Source organism: Chlorocebus sabaeus, chromosome 17 (genome assembly GCF_047675955.1).
Source record: "Chlorocebus sabaeus isolate Y175 chromosome 17, mChlSab1.0.hap1, whole genome shotgun sequence".
NCBI classification, from domain to species: domain Eukaryota; kingdom Metazoa; phylum Chordata; class Mammalia; order Primates; family Cercopithecidae; genus Chlorocebus; species Chlorocebus sabaeus.
This window is the reverse complement of record NC_132920.1, coordinates 37,276,712-37,299,988: the sequence shown is the minus strand read 5'-3', so window position 1 is coordinate 37,299,988 and position 23,277 is coordinate 37,276,712. Positions and strand designations below refer to the sequence as shown.

The 23,277-nt window shown below is 47.3% G+C and overlaps 1 protein-coding gene across 1 annotated transcript; it reads right to left on the bottom strand.

The window, feature by feature from the left end:
* Positions 1-3,869: 3,869 nt before the first annotated feature.
* Positions 3,870-9,138, bottom strand: PIM1 (Pim-1 proto-oncogene, serine/threonine kinase). The gene is made up of 6 exons (XM_007972754.3): positions 8,636-9,138; positions 8,411-8,517; positions 8,258-8,308; positions 7,798-8,164; positions 6,129-6,305; positions 3,870-5,364 (listed from the first exon to the last, which is right to left on the bottom strand). Exons 1-6 carry the CDS (start codon positions 8,715-8,717, stop codon positions 5,207-5,209), a joined length of 942 nt encoding a protein of 313 aa, XP_007970945.1. The 5' UTR covers positions 8,718-9,138; the 3' UTR covers positions 3,870-5,206.
* Between the last annotated feature and the right edge of the window lie 14,139 nt (positions 9,139-23,277).

Below are 23,277 nucleotides of genomic sequence, written 5' to 3'. Positions count from 1 at the left end.
TAAAATAAATAAATACATTTTTAAAAAGAAACAACAAAGAATATATATATATATATATATTTTTTTTTTTTTTTTTTGAGACGGAGTCTCTGTTGCCCAGGCTGGAGTGCAGTGGCTAGCTATCTCGGCTTACTGCAACCTCCGCCTCCTGGGTTCAAGAGATTCTCTTGCCTCTGCCTCCTGGGTAGCTGGTACTACGGGCACGTGCCACCACGCCTGGCTAAGTTTTTGTATTTTCAGTAGAGATGGGGTCTCACTGTGTTAGCTAGGATGGTGTTGATCTCCTGACCTTGTGATCCGCCCGCCTTGGCCTCCCTAAGTGCTGGGATTACAGGCATGAGCCACTGCACCCAGCCAGAAAAAAAAAATTTTAAATAAAGTTTATCATAAAACATTTAAAACAACCCCAAAGTTAAAAAGAATAATACAAACACCTTACTCCTACCATCTAGTTTATGGAATAAAGCATTGCCAAAACAGTTGAAGGTCTCTTTCCCCAAATCACAAGCTCCGTTCCTTCTCCCCAAAGGTAATAACCACTTCCCTGACTCTGGGAATGTATTATCACCTTGTACTTTTTTTTTTTCTTTTTTTTTTTTTTGAGACGGAGTCTTGCTCTGTAGCCCGGACTGGAGTGCAGTGGCCGGATCTCAGCTCACTGCAAGCTCCGCCTCCCGGGTTTAGGCCATTCTCCTGCCTCAGCCTCCGGAGTAGCTGGGACTACAGGCGCCCGCCACCTCGCCCGGCTAGTTTTTTGTATTTTTAGTAGAGACGGGGTGTCACCGTGTTAGCCAGGATGGTCTCGATCTCCTGACCTCGTGATCCACCCGTCTCGGCCTCCCAAAGTGCTGGGATTACAGGCTTGAGCCACCGCGCCCGGCCTTTCTTTTTTTTTTTCGAGACAGGGTCTCACTCTTTCACCTAAGCTAGAATGTTGTGGTGCCATCTTGGTTCACTGTAGCCTCCATCTCCTGGACTCAATCGATCCTCCCACCTCAGCCTCCCAAGTAGCCGGGACTACAGGCATGCACTACCACGTCCAGTTAATGCTTCTATTTTTTTTGTAGAGATGGGGTTTTGTCATGTTGGCCAGGCTAGTCTCAAACTCCTGGGCTCAAGTGATCCTCCCTCCTTGGCTTCCCAAAGTGCTGGGATTATGGGTGTGAACTAACACACCCTACTCCATCCTGTACTTCTTTGTACTTTTACTACATGTGTATGCATCCATAAGCGGGAGATAGTATTTTTTCCATACGTAAGTATATCTGATATTTAACCCAGTCTCCTAATAATCCAATCTAGGAGTATCTCTGTTTAGAGATTAGTTTTAGAGGGTGTAATAAGTTGCCCAAGGTTTCTAGATAAGTAAGCTCAAGGCTGATTCCCAAATCAATGCTTTTAACCATTGTTCTCTATATTCCTCTGGCCGTGACATTGATGCCCCACAGACTTATTAGTTATCTGATTCCCTTTCCATGCTACATGTCAAACTGCCCCTGGGAAGAGACTAAATATGACCTTTCACCCTCCCCCTAAAACTCTTAATATCTTGCACCCAACAGGAGCATGATCTGTCTTTATTCAGAGATACTTCCATTCCCCCTAAGCAGTCTCATTAGATGGGGAAACTGCCAGAAACTCACTTCGAGGAAGAGAAGGGTGGGACCTTGCCTGATTTCGTTAATAGCTTGCAGCAACTTTTAATTATCCAAGTGTCAGCTTTACTGGAAAGGATGAAGCATGCAACCCTCAGGCTCCAAGATGGTCATGGTGTGTGTATGTTGTGTGGGGGATGGGAGATATTAGAGAAAAGGGGAACCTCAGAAAATCAGCCCCCCAGAACCAAGACATCCTTCCTTCCTCTTTATAGCCACATGGGGGCTAAGCTGAGATATGGGATCTAGTCTAAGCTTAAGAGTAGACACACACCAGAACCCAATGAGGGGTGAGGGGTATTGTGGTCTGCGCCCTCCAGCAACCTGGAGGGTGCATGTGGGCCAGTGTCCAAAGGGTGTGTGGATGCACTGAGGGTTGGAAGCAGGATGACCCCCAGGGAGGGAGTATTATAACTGTGGATATTTATAAAGAAACAAGAAACCAACATTTACCAATACTTAATATATGAATTGACAATGGCACTCCAGTGTGCTTTCAAAATATCAGGATGTATCCCGGCCACATGTACAAAGTGGATTCATGGGTCTTGCCATCCAGTTTAAACTAAACTCATACAAAATGGACAAAGGGTCTATTAAACAGATCCCTGCAAAGAAACCATGAACTAAACATACTAATTATCCAAGAATAAGCAGTAAGAAAATGGCAGAGCTAACATTTCACCTACTCCCAATATTAGCCCTTTGTCAGACACATCAGAGGGGGAAACCTTAAGTCAAACACACATTTCTACCCATCCACTGTTGTGTGTGTGTGTTTTTAAGTGGGGCTACCTGTTGCCCAGGCTGGAGTGCAATAGCGTGATCATAACTCACTGCAACCTTGGAGCTCCTGGGTTCAAGCTATCCTCTTGCCTCAGCCTCCTGCATAGCTAGGACTACAAGATGTGTGTCCCAACGCTCAGTGAATTTTTACTTATTTTTTGTAGACTAGGTCTTATCTGGTCACGACTTTAGTATCAACACACCGATCTATATTTTTTCTATGCTGCATAATAAATTATACCATTGTTAAAGACTAGGCCGGGCGTGGTGGCTCATGCCTGTAATCCCAGCACTTCGGGAGGCCAAGGCAGGCGGATCATTTGAGGTCAGGAGTTCCAGACCAGCCTGGCCAGCATGGCGAAACCTCGTATCTACTAATAAAAAATCAGCTGGCGTGGTGGTGCATGCCTGTAATCCCTTCTCAGGAGACTGAGACAGGAGAATCACTTAAAACCCGGCAGGCAGAGTTTACAATGAGCCTAGATTGTGCCACTGCACCCCAGCCTGGGCGACAGAGCAAGACTCCGTCTCAAAAAAAAAGAAAGAAAAATAAAGGCTGCCGAGCGCGCGGTGACTCACGCCTGTAGACTCACGCCTGTAATCCTAGCACTTTGGGTGGCTCAGGGAGGTGGTTCACAAGGTCAAGGATTTGAGACCAGCCTGGCCAACATGGTGAAACACAGTCTCTACTCAAATACAAAAATTAGCCAGGTGTGGCAGCAGGCGCCTGTAATCCCAGCTACTCGGGAGGCTGAGGCAGAATTGCTTGAAGTGAAAGTTGCAGTGAACTGAGATGGTGCCACTGGCAGTGGTATGCCAGCTGGTCCAGCCTGAGTGACAGAGACTCAGTCTCAAAAAAAAACCCAAAAAACTCAACTTCACACTAAAGGTGAAGGAAACTTGAATCAGGAACCGAGAGTAATATAGGCAATAGTTTTTCAATAAACTTAACATGTTCCAAGGGGACATGCTCAAAATGTTTTACTATCAGTGGGAGAAAACTGATAAAAGCTTTGGTGGTTAGTTTGGTAATAGGTATGTATTTGTTATCTCTAGATCAACCCTGTCCAATAGAACCTTCTGCAATGATATCTTATGTGAGGTGGCCACTAGCCACAAATGGCTATTGAACACTTGAAAATTGTCACCATGTATCCTATTTGCATAGCTTTAAAATTTTAATTTGGAAAAGGTTATTTTATTAGGTCCCCCATGCCAGATATTGCCCAAATCTTGACAATACTGGTCCTACCCCTTGACCATACATTAGTTTCGGGAAGGTGACTATCCCAGAAATCCTAATGGTGAAGGAAGGCAGATTTAGGCTGAAAATTCCTTTCTCCTCCTACAATTCTTTGGCACTTACCAAATGCTCAATAAATGCAGGTTAGCAATGCCTCTGCATAGACAACGATTGGAAGCCATGAGTTAAGACAAAAGGTTTTTATTCAAAAAACGCCAAGTATAAAAAAAAAAAAATAAGATCTCTTTTATTCCCCTGTACAGTATTTCACTCAGATAAAACCAGCAGGCTACCTGCTGCTCAAAACACAGCCCCAGAGAGGATCTGGAAGGCACACCATCCAGAACTGCTTTTCATAATTATCCTATATACACAGTCAGCAATGCCCCTCCCCACCACCCACGGAGCCGGGACCCACCTGGGTAAGCAGGTGAGGGGCCCCACAGAAGTCAGGGAGCTGCAGCACTGTCCCGCCTGAGTCCCGTCACCCCACAAACAGAGCAAGCGTCGCAGCCCTCCCCCAAAAGGTCCCCAAGTCAGAGGAGGAAAGGAGGAAAGAAAACTAGGGCAGCAGCTATGGAAGCTTGGAACAGGAAGGGAACCAAATAAATAAATAAATAAATACATAACATTGACCTCCAGGTTAGAATGCGCATCTTTCAAAACAAGAAACAAAAACAGGTAAAATAACTTAAAGGCAAAATTTCTTAAAAATTAGATCAACTACAATCTTTTTGTATACTACCATGCCAACTGTACACACATTTACAGCTTTTCTGTTGATTTGCATTGTTTGTGCATTTTGTGTGTGTGTGAGGTCTTGGCTTTGAAACAGTTAAGTAAAAACCAAAAAGGAAGACCAGTTCACTCGGAGTTTTACTAAAGGAGGCAGAAAGAAGGGCAGGTGGCTCAGCGTTTGGCCCTGTAGCCTCTTCCATGGCACCTTTCATATGAAGGAGGGGGTGAGGGAGGACGGGAGAGAAAAATAGGGAACCAAACCCAGGCAGATTTTTGGAGAAGCAGCAGGTAAAAGAGGCAAGTTCAAGTATTTCTCCCAGCACAGCCGGAGTCCCCACAGAAGGCACTCAGAAGAGTCGGAAGAGGTGACAGGGACTTAAAATGGTGCTAGTCCTATCCCAACCCAACCTGTTTCCCCCCTACCTGACCCATCGCGGCATTCAGCAGAACTCGTGATAAGGAAACAGCTCCATGGTAGGGTTCTGACCCACCCCCACCCCCCACCCCCGGGATATTTCAGAGTCCAGCAATGCTGGACACCTATGAGAAGGAGAGAGTATCTATGGGAGGAGTTGAGGCCTAGGACCCCTGGAGAGTCTCTCTTCCCCACTGTTGAGAGGCAGCCTCCAGGGGCCTGGGGTCTGGAATGAGTTGTAAATGTTGTTCCTGTATCAAGCACTGTCCTGCTTGGCGAGAAGTGTCACTGGTACTCGGGAAGCTGGAGACAGAAGCTTCCCCTCCCTCGGGCATCTGACAGAGAGGGGAGGACCTGCCAGAAAGGCTGCTATTTGCTGGGCCCTGGTGACAGGCTGTGGAGGTGGATCTCAGCAGTTTCTTGGGGCAGGAGAACATCTTGCATCCATGGATGGTTCTGGATTTCTTCGAAGGTTGGCCTATCTGATGGTCTCAGGGCCAAGCACCATCTAATGAGATGCTGACACTCTGCAAGAAACGAGGATAGACAGAGGTTATGAATGACTCAACTTGTTTTTATGCTGCAAAGGTCTTCCCCATTTGCTTCTCAGAGGCCCACAAGTCTGGGGTCCCAGGGAGGCCAAGCACTTTCTAGAACACTGTGCTGGGTACCCTTCAATGGGAAGGTATTTACTAATATCTGGGTCCTTCAGTCTGCTTTCAGCTAAAGACAGACTCTCCTCTTAAACCTGTGGTTTTCAAACTTCAATAGTGGGTGCCTTTCCCACAACACCCACTCACCAGAAATAGGAAGGATGATGACAATAGATTTTGATGAGACACCACTGAGCATGATGAAATGATTCAACTCACCTACCAACTTACAAACATGAACACCACCCACATTGAGGTCACTGGTACCGAAATATTTGGAGGTACTGACTTAAAGGAGATGCTAAAAGAGCTTTTAACTTTTTACTCCTTGGCAAAACAGCCAGGAGTTATCAGGTTTCTGTTGGTACCTTTAAAAAACTTTCTGGGGAAGCCAGATTGTCTTTTCTTCTTAATAGGCTCACACATGCTCTTCCTCTGACCTCTTAAGGAAAGCTCAAGTGCAAACCACGTGATTTATGAGGCCAGCTCTCAAGTGCAAATCACTCACCTACAATTCTAAGCCAAGGGTCAGGGCATCTACTGGAGAGTGAAGTTCTCCAGAATTTCAGACTGTCACATGAAGACTAATAGCCCCATGGAGACCAATAACCCCACGGCCAGGGGCTTCCATCAGTTACCTGAAGAGACCCTCTGCCTGAAGAAAACTTGGCCCCTGATGATCTCTTCGTCATGCTCGAAAGGAATATCTCCACACACCATATCATACAACAGGATCCCCAGGGACCAGACTGCTGCCGACCTGCCATGGTAGCGATGGTAGCGGATCCACTCTGGAGGGCTATACACTCGGGTCCCTGTGAGCCAAGGGAATAGAAAACACACTTTTAGCAAAAATAAGCACAAAGCAATTAGATAATATATATGACTCTTTTTAAAAAAAAAAAAATCCTTTCTCTCAGGAGCTGGGTGAACTCCATTTTTCTCCCTGGGCTAAGGAGAGTGGAGGCGCAGCTTATGGCATCTCTCCAACCCAAAGCATTACCTACCTCTCTGCTACCCCAAACCATAAACAAATTCTTTACAAACTGCTCCAAGAAACAAACACAGCTGGCCGCAGACCCAAAACCTGAGGCTCTGTGAGGCAGGACCGCCTGCGAAAGGATGAAGGGATGCATGTCTGCACAACCAAGACAGGTATCCCATAGACCATCCTTACACTGCATTCACCACAGCCCAGGTGAGATTCTCATGGCCGACAGGATCCAAGCAAGGATGCTTGCACAACATCCTAAGTCAAGGGTGCCCTTTGGGAGGCCTTCCTCCCCACCCGAAGCGCGCAGGAGCAGACACCCACACCCTTTCCTCCCTAGACTGGAAAGGTAGACAGAGCTGCAGGGTTGGTTTCAGACCACGTGATTCCTGTTTACAAACTTTGGATAGTAAAAGAAATAGGAGGGGCCATGCCTCTGGTGCTCACCAGGGGGCAGCAAAGACTTGAAGGAAAAAACATGGGAGGACCCGGCCAGCCATTAACTGTTAAATACAAAAAATGCAGCCCAACCCAGCGTCCTCCAAGGGCAAATAAACATAAACCACAAGCCCGAGTCACAAGTTTTGAAAGGCTGTCGTTTGTTAGGTTAAGCCGCTCAAATGATGACCCACCCTCCGCAGCTTTGATCTCAGGCTCTCCATTCCTTCTTTTCTGAAAGAACCCGCTCCAAGCCCCTCCCTAGGATAGGTTTTCATCCTCTCTGCGGAGACACCCAACTAATTTTCAAACCAACGACAGATCTTATTTCACAACATTCATTCCAGACTCTCACCCCATAACACTAAAAAAAAAAAAAAAAAAAAAAAAAAAGGCCACCAGTAATAATAGTTCCTATTCCTTAACCTTCCCTAGATCAGAAAGGAGGAAAGAACTGCAGCTCTGAAACTACCATACAGAAAACTAACTCCCTTATAAAACAAAACAAAAATTACAAAACCCGCATCAATTTCCACCTCTTCCCCCGCCCCCATCCTTTTACTGGCGGGGAAACTGGGTCAGACTTTAGAAAAATCTGGGCTACCGCCGGTTGCCCACAACCTCTTATTCATCGGGAAAGCTTGGAACTCACTGAATTCCACTTGAAGAATAAAATCATGCCAGAAACATTACAGGTTCAGCTGGCTGAAAATCCCCGGCTTTACTACGCTGGGAGGCTCTCCTGCGTCCCACCCCGGCTAGCATCGAGCCAGGCGGCCCAATGACCTTTACAAAAGGCTGGCGCGGGAGACTGGCCGAGGCCTCGGGGCTGGGCCGGGCCGAGTCACCTGGGCAGCTCCCTCCCGGGCCTGGCTCACCATCGAAATCCGTGTAGACGGTGTCCTTGAGCAGCGCCCCCGACCCGAAGTCGATGAGCTTGAGCTCGCCGCGATTGAGGTCGATGAGGATGTTTTCGTCCTTGATGTCGCGGTGGAGCACCCCGCAGTTGTGGCAGTGTCGCACGGCCTCCAGCACCTGCCAGAAGAAGCTGCGGGCCAGCTCCTCTTGCAGGGCCCCCCTTTCCGTGATGAAGTCGAAGAGATCTTGCACCGGCTCGGGTCTCTCCAGGATCAGGACGAAACTGTCGGGCCTCTCGAACCAGTCCAGGAGCCTAATGACGCCGGAGAAGCCCGAGCTCACCTTCTTCAGCAGGACCACTTCCATGGGCACTCGGGTGCCATTGGGCTGCAGGGGCGAGGGGGCCGCGTTACGGCGGGAGTCGGGGGCGCCCCTCACACCACCCACTCATTCTGGGGGTCGCTCCTGCAGGGCACTCACCAGCTCTCCCCAGTCGGAAATCCGGTCCTTCTCCACGTGTTTGATGGCCACCTGGAAGCCCCAGAGTCTCCGTCAGGTCCCCTCGCCTGGGCTAATGCACGCCCGTGCGCCCCCCGCCCGGCGCGCCCTCCCCACCGCGAGGCGCCCACTCACCGGCAAGTTGTCGGAGACGCGGATGCCTGAGTAGACCGAGCCGAAGCCGCCGCTGCCCAATAGCGGGCCCACCTGGTACTGCGACTCCAGGGGCTCCTTCTCCTTGCCTAGGAAAGGGGGAGAGGCACGGGGACTCAGTGCCGGCCCGCAAGCCGCCAGCTCCCCACCCAGCAGATCCCGCCGCCGCCCCGCATCCCCGGGCCGGAGGCGGGAGGGTGCTCTCACCGGGCGCCAGCTTGGTGGCGTGCAGGTCGTTGCAGGGCGCGGCGCGCAGGTGGGCAAGCGAGTTGATTTTGGACAAGAGCATCCCAACCTCCAGGATGTCGGCGCAGGGACGGTGCCCCGAGGAGCTGCAGCACGAGCCGGAGCCGGGGCTGTGCCGATGGCTATGCCTGGGGCTGTGGCTGTGGCTGCGGGTGGCGTTGCGGCTGTGGCTGCGGCTGGCGCGGAAGGCCGAGGGCGAGTCGGAGGACAACTGAGGGCGCTGCCGGGACTGGCGGCGGGAGGGCGCGCCAGCGGGGTCGGGCAGCGCTGAGAGCGGCGGGGTGAGTGGCTCGTGGGGCTCGTGCGGCAGCGCCGCGGGGCAGGAAGCTCGTGGCTGCTGCTGCTGCTGCTGCTGCGGGTCCCGCCGCCGCCGCTGCCACAGACTCCTCTCGGGCCTCCTCCGCCACCGCGGCCGCTGCAGCAGACGCCCGGCTCGCCCCGCAGCCAGGAGTAAAGGGGAGGAGCGCGCCGGCGGGGAGGGCGCGCGGGGAGGGCGCGGCGGGCGGGGACGGGGCGGGGCCTCTCCGGGAGGCCAAGGCGGGGAGCAGGGCTGCCGGGCCGGCAGAGGGAGGAGAGGGGGTGGGGAAGCGGCGGGACGGGGCGACTCCCCTCGGCCCCCGCCCCGCGCGCTCCGTGGCCGCGCCCCGGCCCCGCCCCCGCCGGCGCGTCTCCACCAACCAGAGGCCGACTGATCTGCATAACGCGGCGCGTCCCGCCCCCTCCCCGCCCCGTTCTCGCGGTCAGAATGGTCTCTACGCCGCCACGACGTGGCGGGAAGGAAAAGGCGCCAAAATGGAGGGGGAGGGGCGCGGGGCGTGAGGGGAGGCGGGAGCTGGGTGTAGGGCCGCGAGGGAGGAAGGATGGGGAGGGGCGTATCGATTCAAACCCAAACAATAACAAAGCCATCAAAGGCCGCCCGAGGCCGGCTCTGCGGCTCTCTGTTTCGCGGAGGTTTTTGGGTCAAGGGCTCGAGCCGGAGCATAACAAGTTGCGCGGAGACGACGGGCGTTGGTGTGTCAGGCGGGGAGGCCGGCGCGCCGGGTGTGGGACTGTGTGTGGGGATGCCTACGAGGGTGGTCTTTCTGTGTGACTCAGACCCGAGACCTCCAAGTCGGCTGGGGCGGGCTGACGTCGCGCTGTAGGCTGGGGGCGGATTCTGGGGGTTTGTGTGTTGGGGGGCGCGTCGGGGGCGAAGGATCCGCAGGACATGAGTCACGGAGGGAGTGGAGGAGTCAGGCCTGGAACAGAACTGGAGGCGGGAGCCCCGCTCCTGCGGGAAAGGGATGCAGCCCTCGGTCGCTCCGGCGGGCTAAAAGCTCAGCCGCAGGATTCCCATTTTAGAAATGCAAAAAGGCACCAGCGAATCCTGATTCCTGGGAAGGGATGTGTGTCAAAGGGCCGGGTAAAGAGGAAATCACGAAGCAAATGTTGGTGTTGTGATGCCAGATGCTGCCTCAGCCCCTTCTGTGAGGGCGGAAAATTCCTCATCTAAAACGAGGGTGGGAGAGTGCGCTTGATTTCACCAGTTTTCACGTTGTAGTCACCTTTTCATCAGCCTGTTATTACCGGGAAGGCAATACCAGCAATTACTGGCCAACCCCAAGTCTTGTCTCAAAGGAAACCCCCCACCCTCTGCCTCCCTTGGAAATAACCCGGAACACTGACCAACTCCACTTGCATCCTTTGTCCTTTTAAACTTCATGTAGAGTTGATAACGACGTGTGAAATGAGTAAATTAAAATACTATATAATCCATAAATTGAATTGTCAGTGGCCTAAGTAATTGAAAGCTAACTACATTATATTTTAATTTTTTCAAGTGCCTGCCTGCCATTTAAAGGAAAAATTAGGATCCCTATAACTCGTCGTTAGTGAATTTAAATGTTTCCTTTAAGAGTTTTCTACAGTGCTTGCTTTATAAAAGTGCCCGGATCCTCCACAACTTTTATGAATTTATCCTATGAAATATTACATATTTTCCTTTTGTTTGTGTACTGTGACCGAACTCATTCATTTTTTATGACTAGGAGAAAACCCAAGGGAACCAGAATTACTCCCTTTTTGCAGATAGGAAAATGAAACATAAGTAGGATGGCACAGGGTCATACAGCAGCTAAGAGAGGAGATGAAATGACCCAAATTCAACTCCTGAGTATTCAAAGCTTTCTGCTTTTCAGGGTCTAAAACTGTCCTTGGCACTGAACAAAACATCATTAAATGTATGTGATTCCCACTTCCATCCCTACTACCCTCCCTTTCCTTTCTCAAACCCTCAGATGTAGTCAAACAGAACTATTCCCACTTGTTCCCACTCACCTAGCACTTGACAGACCCTTTGCCTTTGCAGAAGCAATAAACCTGTCCTGGGAGTGCCCTCTCTACCTCTCCACTTTTATTCAAAGCCTTACCACCCTTTAGGAAACAATTGTAGTTCTACCACAGATTGATGAACAAACTCAGAGCATTGGTTCACTGCCTACTAATCTGACAATCGGGATTTTTTTTTTTAAATCTTTTTTTTTTTTTTTTTTTTTTTTGAGAGGGAGTCTTGCCCTGTTGCCCAGGCTGGAGCGCAATGGTGTGATCTTGGCTCGCTGCAACCTCCACCTCCCGGGTTCAAACGATTGCTTCTCCTGCCTCAGCCTCCCAAGTAGCTGGGATTACAGGTGCCTGCCACCATGCCCAGCTAATTTTTGTATTTTTAGTAGAGACGGGATTTTACCATGTTGGCCAGGCTGGTCTCAAACTCCTGACGTCATGATCCGCCTGCCTTGGCCTCCCAAAGTGCTGGGATTACAAGTGTGAGCCACCGCGCCCAGCCTCCTCAAATGCATACTTTATCCAACATTTGTTGATAAAAGAGACTATAATGGATCCCAACAAAAAGACCATAATTAAAGTCAATTTATACCAAATTTAAATGAATTAAGTGGGCTTAGGGAACATAAAGGTTGAGGGCAAGGGCTTTAAACTGAGTTAGCCTGGCTTCAATTCTGGAACCTGGCAGCTACTAGTTATGTGGCATTGGTCAAGTTAACCTTATTAAGCTTTAGACAGAATGGAGATAATAACAGCACCTACCTCATAGGGTTGTTGTAAGGAGCAAATAAAACTCTTGTTTGTAAAGCGTATAACCCAGTACAGAGTAAACTTCTAATAAATATTAGCAATGATGATGGCAATAATGTTAGTCGTGGTTATGACGATGATGTTTTTCCAAATGGTCTTATGCCTTGAAGGTATCAAAGGTAAAATACTGGATTAATAGTTGGATTTTTAACCATTTGGGGAGAGATGTGATTTAAAATAGTTGTTTCTAGTAGGTCTTTTAGGCCTTTTAGAAAAAAAAAAATCAAGTTCAACCTTTTTCACTTTTTCTAGGTCTTTGAAGGACTAAATATTTAATTAGTTAGAGCTAAAGTGATTAACATTTAATCTATGTACTTTATATGGTGGGGGCTTCACAGCTGGAAGTTACAAAACATGGACTTTGCTTGGCATACAGCTTTGATTTACTTAAAATTGCTTTAAAAGATAATTAATAAATATTCAGATGTGTTGTGGGTCAAAAGTTACTCCTCGAGAGCAGGGAACTTGATGTTTTGATTGATAGAAATATAGTCTTAATAAAATTTAGCACTATTTGTGCTATCTCAAAGAATCTAACAAAGAATCAGAAAAATCACCCTAATAATTAAATGACAAGTGCTTTTGGAAAGATAAAAGGCCATAATCATGCTAACATTTCTCTGGGAAGAGGAGCATTTATTAATATTAATTTGAACAATATCCAAATTAATCCTTAGGTGGTTTTCATATTCTGCCTGATACGGGTTTAATCAAGTCATTGTCAAAGGAATGACTTCATCCAGGGACTCTATGTTTATGCAAAAAAAAAAAAAAAAAAAAAAAGCAATGACTTCAGCAATTTCTCTAGTCACGGAATTTTTTTAAAAAACAAGTTTAGAAGAAAGTTTGAAAGGGATATCCGTACACAGTTTTTTAAAGTGTCTGTAAGTCTAGTCAATGCATTTATATAACTAGGATTGTATAACTAAGACTCTATATGCTATTTATAATTAATCAGGTAGAGACATATTGAGTCTATATCACTCATTTATCTCCTAAAAAAAATTTACTTAGGTTTTTATTCATTTTATTTATTTTATTTGTTTTTGAGACAGAGTCCCACTCTGTCACCCAGGCTGGAGTGCAGTGGTGTGATCTCAGGTCACTGCAGCCTCCCACTCCCGGGTTCACGCCATTCTCCTGCCTCAGCCTCCCAAGTAGCTGGGATTACAGCTGCCCGCCACCACCCCCGACTAATTTTTGTATTTTTAGTAGAGACGGGGTTTCATCAGGTTGGCCAGGCTGGTCTCAAACTCTTGACCTCAAGTGATCCGCCCGCCTCAGCCTCCGAAAGTGCTGGGATTACAGGCATGAGCCACTGTGCCCAGCCAGACAGGAAACATTCTAAATTTAAAAAGACTAAAATAAAGCCCACCAGGCATGGTGGCTCACGACTGTAATCCCAGCACTTTGTGAGGCCAAGGCAGGAGGATTGCTTGAGCTCAGGAGAGCAGCCTGGGCAGCATAGGGAAATCCTGTCTTTACAAAACAAAACAAAAACTGACTCTTTCTTTTTTTGTTTTAGTTTTCATTTATTTATTTTTGAGACAAAGTCTGACTCTGGTCGCCCAGGCTTGGAGTGCAGTGGCACGATGTATCACGGCGCACTGCAGCCTAGACCTCCTGCGCTCATGCAGTCCTGCTGCCTGAGCCTCCCACCTAGCTGGAATTACAGGGGTGAGCCACCATGCCGGGCTAATTTTCACATTTTTTGTAGAGATGAGGTTTACCATGTTGCCAAGGCTGTTCTCAAACTCCTGGGTTCAGGTGATCCATCAGTCTTGGCCTCCCAAAATGCTGTGTTTGTTGTTGTTCGAGATGGAGTCTTGCTCTACCTACCAGGCAGAAGTGCAGTGGCGCAATCTCGGCTCACTGCAACCTCTGCCTCCCGGGTGCAAGCGGTTCTCCCTGCCTCAGCCTCCGGAGTAGCTGGGATTACTGGCGCCTGCCACCACACCCGGCTGATTTTTGTATTTTTAGTAGAGACGGGTTTTCACCATGTTGGTGGGGCTGCCCTCAAACTCCTAACCTCAGGTGATCCACCCGCCTAGGCTTCCCAAAGTGCTGAGATTACAGAGATTACAGGCGTGAACCGCCGCGCCCGGCCCAAAGTGCTGGTATTACAGGCATAAACCACTAAACCCAGCCGAAAACCTTTTTAAATTGAAATCATTGTGGTAGTGGGAGACACTTAGGATATCCACCATGTCCCAATTTCAGAATGATCAGGGAATCTATGTAATCTATGTAGTCATTAGAACTAGAACTAGTTCTTGTCTTTTTTTTTTTTTTTTTTTTTTTTGAGACGGAGTCTAGCTCTATCGCCCAAACTGGAGTGTGGGGGTGCGATCTCGGCTCACTGCAGCCTCCACCTCCGGGGTTCAAGCAATTCTCCTGCCTCAGCCTCCCGAGTAGCTGGGACTACAGGCGCCCGCCACCATACCGGGCTAATTTTTTGTATTTTAGTAGAGACGGGGTTTCATCGTGTAAGACAGGATGGTCTCGATCTCCTGACCTCGTGATCCATCCGCCTCGGCCTCCCAAAGTGCTGGGATTACAGGGGTGAGGCACCATGCCTGGGTAGTTCTTGTCCTTGATAAGGATATGATAGTTATTTCCTTTTTTTTTTTTTTTTTAAAGACCCAGTCTCGCTCTGTCTCCAGGCTAGAGTGCTGTGGTGTGATCTCCGCTCACTGCAACCTCTGGCCCCTGGGTTCAAGGGATTTTCCTGCCTCAGCCTCCGGAGTAGCTGGGACTACAGGCACGGGCCACCACGCCCAGCTAGTTTTTGTATTTTTAGTAGAGATGGGGTTTCCACCATGTTGACCAGGATGGTCTCAATCTCTTGACCTTGTGATCCGCTCGCCTCGGCCTCCTAAAGTGCTGTGATTACAGGCACGAACCTCTGTGCCTGGCCTATTTCAGTTTTATAAATCTATTTTAGCCAGCAAGGTTGGGAAAAGAAAGGGTTATTTTACAATAAAGTATATTTAAATTAATTACCAATTCATTTGTTTTTTGTTTTTTAGAGGAAATAAAAGTAACCTAGATTTATTTTTGGAATTTTGCACATTAAATACTGACAGTTTGAGTAAAAATAATATTTACTGAAGGCATTATGCACAAAGATTTTATAGTTCCTGAGTATTGCTGGATAGATGAATATAAAAAGGAGTAGCTTAGAACATATAAAGGCTACAGGAAGCCTGGAGACTATTATAAAATACCTTATTAGAAGACTAGGAAAATGTATGCCTCAGATCAGAAGGACCAGGCAGACACATGAACAAAAACGCTGCATGTCTAACAAAGAAAAGGGCCATCGTGTCTGTGCGTGTGTGTGTGTGTGCGCGTGTGTGTGTGTGAAAGAGAGAGAGAGAATGTCTTCTATCTAGGAACTGGTGAGGCAATTGTCTACCATCTTTTAAAAGTAAAATAAAATTGCTGATGTAAGACTTTGGAAAAGCCACAAAGTTCATCTAGGTGAAATTTTAAAAAGTGCAAAAAATATTTCATGGGGCCGGGCGCGGTGGCTCAAGCCTGTAATCCCAGCACTTTGGGAGGCCGAGACGGGCGGATCACGAGGTCAGGAGATCGAAACCATCCTTGCTAACCCGGTGAAACCCCGTCTCTACTAAAAAATACAAAAAAAACTAGCCGGGCGAGGTGGCGGGCGCCTGTAGTCCCAGCTACTCAGGAGGCTGAGGCAGGAGAATGGCGTGAACCCGGGAGGCGGAGCTTGCAGTGAGCTGAGATCCGGCCACTGCACTCCAGCCTGGGCACAGAGCGAGACTCCGTCTCAAAAAAAAAAAAAAAAAAAAAAAAATATATTTCATGGAACATCCTTATAAGCACTACAAAGAAAGTGATGAAAACATTTCTTTACTGTGTATCTAATTTGTCATCTAATAGTATATAGCCTTATTTTTCTGTATTTGTCTCATCTCTACAACTAGATTATAAACATATTGAAAGAAGAAACCATCATCCTTTAATTGAACATAAAGGCTAAGTAATGAAAATCATCGGCGGGAGGGGCAAAAGAGATAGGTACTAAAAGCCAATATTGAGCATCAATGATGTGCTAGGCATTGTTCTATTTATATCCTCATATCAATCCTATGACGTGGGCATTTTTACTATCTTCATTGGTTTACAGATAAATAAACAGGAACAGAGATAAGTAATTTGCCCGAGGCTACACTGTTAAGTGGCAGAGCAATCTCCTACTCACCATGCCCATGCCATTCTGCTTTTCCAAGGAACACAAAATGAGTTTAAGAGATTTAACAGCAAGGCACAGTGGCTCATGACTGTAATCCCAGCACTTTGGGAGACTGAGGCTGGGATCACTTGATCCTAGGAGTTGAAGACCAGGTAGGCCGATATGGCGAAACCCCGTCTCTACAAAAAATACAAAAATTACCTGGGTGTGATGGCATATGCCTGTAGTCCCAGCTGTTTGGGAGGCTGAGCTGGGAGGATCTGCTTGAGCCCAAGTAGCAGAGGTTGCTGTGAGCCTTGATCATGCCACTACACTCCCACCTGGGCTATAGAGTCAGACCCTGTCTCTATCATACAAACAAAAAAAGAGATTTAACAAGGTCTTCTGTGATTAAGTTCTGATAGTATCATCCACAAAGTCAAGGTTCAGAGGAGGCTGAAGAGGTCTGGGGAGGCTCCATGGAGGATGTAGATCTTAGGTCTTAATGAGTAAAATATAAATAGGAAGGAGAGAAAGAACAGGGTGAGTAAAGTCAGGAAGTGAAGCAAAAGATGCTTTGTGTTCTGTTTTTTGTATTCCCCAATGCATGTGAAATGAATGAATAAAAGTTTTTTTTCTTTTTTTTTCTTTTTGAGACGGAGTCTCGCTCTGTCACCCGGGCTGGAGTGCAGTGGTGAGATCTTGGCTCACTGCAACCTCTGCCTCATGGGTTCAAGTGATTCTTCTGCCTTAGCCTCCTGTGTAGCTGGGATTGCAGGTGTGCACCACCACACCCAGCTAATTTTTGTATTTTTGATAGAGACAGGGTTTTACCATCTTGGCCAGGCTGGTCTTGAACTCCTCACTTTGTGATCCATCCGCCTCAGCCTCCCAAAATGCTGGGATTACAGGCATGAGCCACCGCTCCCAGCCTCAAAAGTTTTTAAAATCAAAATCAAGAAGCCAGAGACAGAACCAGTAGGAGCTCCTGATGTCATATTGCAAAAGGTGAAAGAAAAAGATGATAGAGATTTTATTTCAGTCTTTTTTTTTTTTTTTTTTTTTGAGACAGAGTCTCACTCTGTTGCCCAGGCTGGAGTGCAGTGGTGCGATCACAGCTCACCACAACCTCCACCTCACAGGTTCAAGCGATTCTCCTGCCTTGGCCTCCCCAGTAGCTGGGACTACAGGCACGCACCACCATGCCCAGCTACGTTTTGTATTTTTAGTAGAGACAGGGTTTCACTATGTTGGCCAGGCTGGTGTCAAACTCCTGACCTCATGATCTGCCCGCCTCAGTCTCCAAAAGTGCTGGGATTACAGGCATCAGCCACTGTGCCCGGCTATTTCAGTCTACTGAAGAAGAAACTAGGAAGATTCTCTATTCAAATAATCCTTTGAGGCTTATAGTTTAGGAATATTTGCTTATATCGTGGTTAATACACAGAGTGTTCCAAGTTCCAAATGATAAAAAAGACATGTAGTAACATTATTGGACGAAATCTACTCAATAATTTGGAGAAACTTACATTTTCAACATATACTTCCTCTTTTCCAACTCTGTTTTACTTCTCTTTTTAGGTGGCATGCTGCTAAAACAAACATGACAGCTCACCACAGCCAGAACTAGAACAACTATACTACAGATACAGAGCTGTTTTTTATGGCCTTCGATGTATTACTTTGTCAGAGATTCTTTGCATGTCTAAATACAATCTTGCTCACTCTGGAGAACTAGGGAGCTGTGCTGTTCCCTTTATAGAAATGGTGTCACTTTTCTCTGGATAGGTTAAGTTTGCTTCTGTGTTCAGTGATGCTACTTTATTAGAGAGACACCCACTCACTAGATGAGAAAGTCAGACTTGGCAGTCATCAGGGTTTTATCTGAAGTTACTCTTGTAAATGGGAGTTATGTTGGCAAATAGGTGGTCCTCTGATGCAGGGCTGTAAAGACAACACAGGTTACATTCTTTAACCCAAATTGCACACGCATCCCCAAATTCTATCTGTCCTTTCAGACCAACTCAAGGCCATATGGACTTCTTACAGCTTTCCTTGACCACTCCAGTCAATAGTTTTTAAACTCACAGCAGTTACTTTTAATACTAATCTGATACGATCATATTATTTTGTTATCTAAGTATTTACTGTCACTGTAGCTTTTTTTTTTTTTTTTTTTTTTTGAGATGGAGTCTCGCTTTGTCACCCAGGCTGGAGTGCAGTGGCGCGATCTCGGCTCACTGCAAGCTCTGCCTCCCGGATTCACGCCATTCTCCTGCCTCAGCCTCCGAGTAGCTGGGACTACAGGTGCGCACCACCACGCCCGGCTAATTTTTTTTGTACTTTTTGTAGAGACGGGGTTTCATCGTGTTAGCCAGGATGGTCTCGATCTCCTGATCTCGTGATCCGCCCGCCTCGGCCTCCCAAAGTGCTGGGATTACAGGCGTGAGCCACCGCGCCCGGCTGTAGCATCATTTTAAGGAGCAGCAAGCATTAATTTAATACCCACTTTGAAAGGACCCATGTTTCCCCAATGAGACCATCAGCTCCTCAAGTGCAGAGATCATATTGTAAAAAAAATTTTTTGGCCAGATGCGGTGGCTCACACCTGTAATCCCATCACTTGGGAGGCTGAGGTCGGTGGATCACGAGGTCAAGAGATCGAGACCATCCTGGCCAACATGGTGAGATCCCATCTCTACTAAAAAAATACAAAAATTAGGTGGGCATGGTGGTGTGCGCCTATAGTCCCAGCTACTCGGGAGGCTGAGGCAGGAGAATTACTTGAACCCAGGAGGCAGAGGTTGCAGTGGGCCAAGATCATGCCACTGCACTCCAGCCTGGCAACACAGCGAGACTCCATCTCAAAAAAAAAAAAAAAAAAAAAAAAGGAGAGAGAGAAGGGTCTCACTATATTGTCTAGGCTGGCCTTGAACTCCTGGGCTGAGTGATCCTCCCGCCTCAGCCTCCCAAGTAGCTTGGACTACAGATGGATGCCATGGTGTCCAGCTTGCATTGCATATTTTTAAACACCACATAGTTCCCTTTGAGAGGTGCTAAACAGATACCTTTTAAAACAGAATTGAATTAAACCCCAAAGAGAACACATCTAAGACACTGAATTTCCCCTGCCTCAATCTTGCCCCTGCCCCTTTTATTTTTTTATTTATTTTTTGTTTTTTGAGACAGTCTTACTCTGTCTCCCAGGATGAAGTGCGGTGGCACGATCTGGGCTCACTGCAACCTCTGCCTCTGGGTTCAAGCAATTCTCCTGCCTCAGCCTCCTGAGTAGCTGGAATTACAGGCACCCGCCACTATGCCTGGATAATTTTTGTATTTTTTAGTAGAGATGGGGTTTCACCACTTTGGCCAGGGTGGTCTTGAACTCCTGACCTCAGGTGATCCGCCCACCTTGGCCTCCCAAATAGCTGGGATTATAGGTGTGAGCCACCGTGCCCGGCTCACTTTTATTGTATATTATAATGAAAAGATGGATAGCTGTTTGCTCTTTTAAAAATATAGACTTCATAGCTAGGCGCAGTGGCTCATGCCTGTAATCCCAGCACTTTGGGAGTCTGAGGCGGGTGGATCACAAGATCAGCAGTTCAAGACCAGCCTGGCCAACATGGTGAAACCCTGTCTCTACCAAAAATACAAAAAAATTAGCTGGGCGTGGTGGCGGGCACCTGTAATGCCAGCGACTTGGGAGGCTGAGGCAGGAGAATTGTGTGAAACCGGAAGGCAGAAGTTGCAGTGAGCCGAGATTGTGCCACTGCACTCTAGCCTGGGCAATAAGAGCAAAACTCCATCTCAGAAATAATAATAAATAAATAAGTAAATAGACTTCACCAGGTATGGTGGCTCATGCCTGCAATCCCAGCACTTTGAGAGGCCAAGGTGGGAGGACTGGTTGAGACCAGGAGTTCAAGAGCAGCCTGAGCAGCAAAGTAAGACCCCATCTCTACAAAAAAATTTAAAAATTAGGCAGCCAGGCGCGGTGGCTCACGCCTGTAATCCCAGCACTTTGGGAGGCTGAGGCGGGCGGATCACTTGAAGTCGGGAGTTCGAGACCAGCCTGACCAACATGGAGAAACCCCATCTGTACTAAAAAATATATAATTGGCCGGGCGTGGTGGTGCATGCCTCTAATCTCAGCTACTTGGGAGGCTGAGGCAGGAGAATTGCTTGAACCCGGGAGGCAGAGGTTGCAGTGAGCCGAGATTACGCCATTGCACTCTAGCCAGGGCAACAAGAGTGAAACTCCGTCTCAAAAAAACAAAAAAAAAAAGTTGCTAGGCATGGTGGCACTTGTGTTTAGTCCCAGCTACTCAGGAGATTGAGGGGAGGATTACTTGAGCCCAGAAAGTTGAAGCTGCAGTAAACTATGATCATGCCACTGCATTCCAGCCTAGGTGATGGAGCAAGAGCCTGTCTCAAAAAGTATATATAAAATAAAAAATAGCCAGGCCCGGTGGCTCACGCCTGTAATCCCAGCACTTGGGGAAGACAAGGCAGGCAGATCGCCTGAGGTCATGAGTTTGAGACCAGTCTGGCCAACATGGTGAAACCCCATCTCTACTAAAAATACAAAAATTAGCCGGGCCTGGTGGCAGTGGCCTGTAATCCCAGCTACTTGGGAGGCTGAGGCAGGAGAATCGCTTGAACTCGTGAGGTGGAGGTTGCAGTCAGCCAAGATCGTGCCATTGCTCTCCAGCCTGGGACACAAGAGCGAGACTTCGTCTCAAAAAAACAAAACAAAACAAAATATAATCAGGATGTAAGGTAATGAATGGAAAGACAATAGAGTCCATGGATAATTTCCTTCAATATGTGTCCAAAAGAAATGAATGGGGATTGAAACAATGTTAAAAGTCGAACATGTAGGTGAGTAGTGTCAAAGAAGAATGACTGCTAAAAATGAGAGCTTTTAGTGGAGAGGCAATATGGAGTAAGGGTTAGCCTTAGCTTAAAGAGAAACTACAATCTTTATAGCAATAAGATAAGAATCTTTTTTTTTTTTTGAGATGGAGTTTCGCTCTGTCGCTCAGGCTGGAGCGCAGTGGCGCAATCTTGGCTCACTGCAACCTCCACCTCCCGGGTTCAAGTGATTCTCCTGCCTCAGCCTCCTGAGTAGCTGGGATTATAGGCGCCTGCCACCACGCCCAGCTAATTTTTGTATTTTTGGTAGAGATGGGGTTTCACCATGTTGGTCAGGCTGGTCTCGAACTCCTGACCTCGTGATCTGCCCTCCTTAACCTCCCAAAGTGTTGGGATTACAGGTGTGAGCCACTTCGCCCGGCCGATAAGAATCTTTTGTATCTTGCAGTGATACTGACTGATTTGGTCAATTAATAAATAAACATTTACTGAACAGCTACTATGTTTAAAGTACTGTGCTAAATACATGGAGATATATAGAGAGGCAAAAGATATGGTCCTAATTCCTGCTTAAGGAATCATATATAGGCCAGGTGTGATGGCTCACACTTGTAATCCCAGCACTTTGGGAGGCTGAGGCAGGAGGATTGCTGAACTCAGGAGTTTGAGACCAGCCTGGACAAGAGTGAGACCCTGTATCTACCTAAAATTTGTGTGTGGGGTTGGTGTGTGGGTATGTGTGTTGTGTTTTTGAGACAGTCTCACTCTGTCGCCCAGGTTGGAGTGCAGTGGCACAACCTCGGCTCATTGCAGTCTCAACCTCTCGGGCACGAGTGATCCTCTCACCTCAGCCTTCCAAGTAGCTGGGACTACAGGCATATGCCACAATGACCAGCTAATTTTTGTATTTTTTGTAGAGATAGCGTTTTGCCATTTGGCCCAGGCTGGTCTCAAACTCCTGAGCTCAAGTGATCCACCAGCTTCAGCTTCCCAAAGTACTGTGATTACAGGCCTTAGCCAACACATCCAGCCCCCAAATTTTTAAAAAAATTAGCAGGGTGCAGTGGCATGCGCCTGTGGTCCCAGCCACTCAGGAGGCTGAGGTGGGAGGATTGCTTGAGGTTGCAGCGAGCTATGATCACACCACTGCACTCCAGCCTGGGCAACAGAATGAGAACCTGTCTCAAAAAAATTTTTAAGTATCATTTGAGATGAGGGTCTTGCTCTGTTGCCCAGGCTAGTCTCAAAATCCGGGCCTCAAGCAATCCTCCCACCTTGGCCTCCTAAAGTGCTAGAACTACAGGTGCAAACCACCTTGACTGTCCTAATCTCTATTTTACAGATGACCAAAACCAAATCTCAGAGACAGGAAGTAATTTGCTGAAGTTCTCATAGCATTTGCAGAACAAGGATAGTGAACTCAGACTTTATTGCTACCCTAGGATCTTATAGAGATATAATTAGTAATGAAAGGTGGTATTTGCCAAGTGGCAAATTAATGGCATAGGCAATGCGTATTTTTTGCTGTAATATGTTTACAAGTTTAAGGTCTAAATGCTAACTAGAACTTTTCCTGGGGAATTTTCAGGTGCAAAGGGACTTTCCCAGTTGTCTCCTCAACTGCTTTAGCATGAAAACAGAAAATGGTCTTGTCTCCATGCACCTGTGCCACCTCAATCATACACATCACATGTGATCTTGATATGTCTGGCTCAGTAGTTCTGAAAGTGTGTGGTCTTCGGACCAGCAGCACCTGGAAACTTGTCAGAAATGCAAATTCTCAGGCCCACTGCCTACCCACTGAATCAGAAACTCCGGGGGTGGAGCCCAGCAATCTGTGTTTTAATAAGCACTCCAGGCAACTCCAGTGTACCTTGGGGTTTCAGAACCCATGGTCTGTCTAATGGCTCTCCAGAGAGTTTATGAACTCCTTGAAGGCAGGGACTGTGTCCTGGCAGTTTTTGTTTCCCTAGCATCAAGCCTTGAACACAGTGGATATTAATAAATATTTCTAAAACTGAACCACAGGAGTGAATATGGCTCGGCAGATAACCAACATCCCATTATCCAACTCTTTCTATATGATGATTAATACTTTTAGGTTTACTTTATGTAATGGATTGAATTGTGTCCCCCAAAATTCATATAGAAGTCCTAACTTCCTAGTACCTCAGAATATAACTGTATTTGGGGATAGGGCCTTTAAGAGGTAATTAGGGTAAAATGAGGTCATATGTGTAGACCCTAATGCAATATGACTGGTATCCTTATAAGAAGAGAAGATGAGGCTGGGTGTGGTGGTTCATGCCTGTAATCCCAACACTTTGGGAGGCCGAGGCAGGCAGATCACGTGAGGACAGGGGTTCAAGACCAGCCTGGCCAACATGGTAAA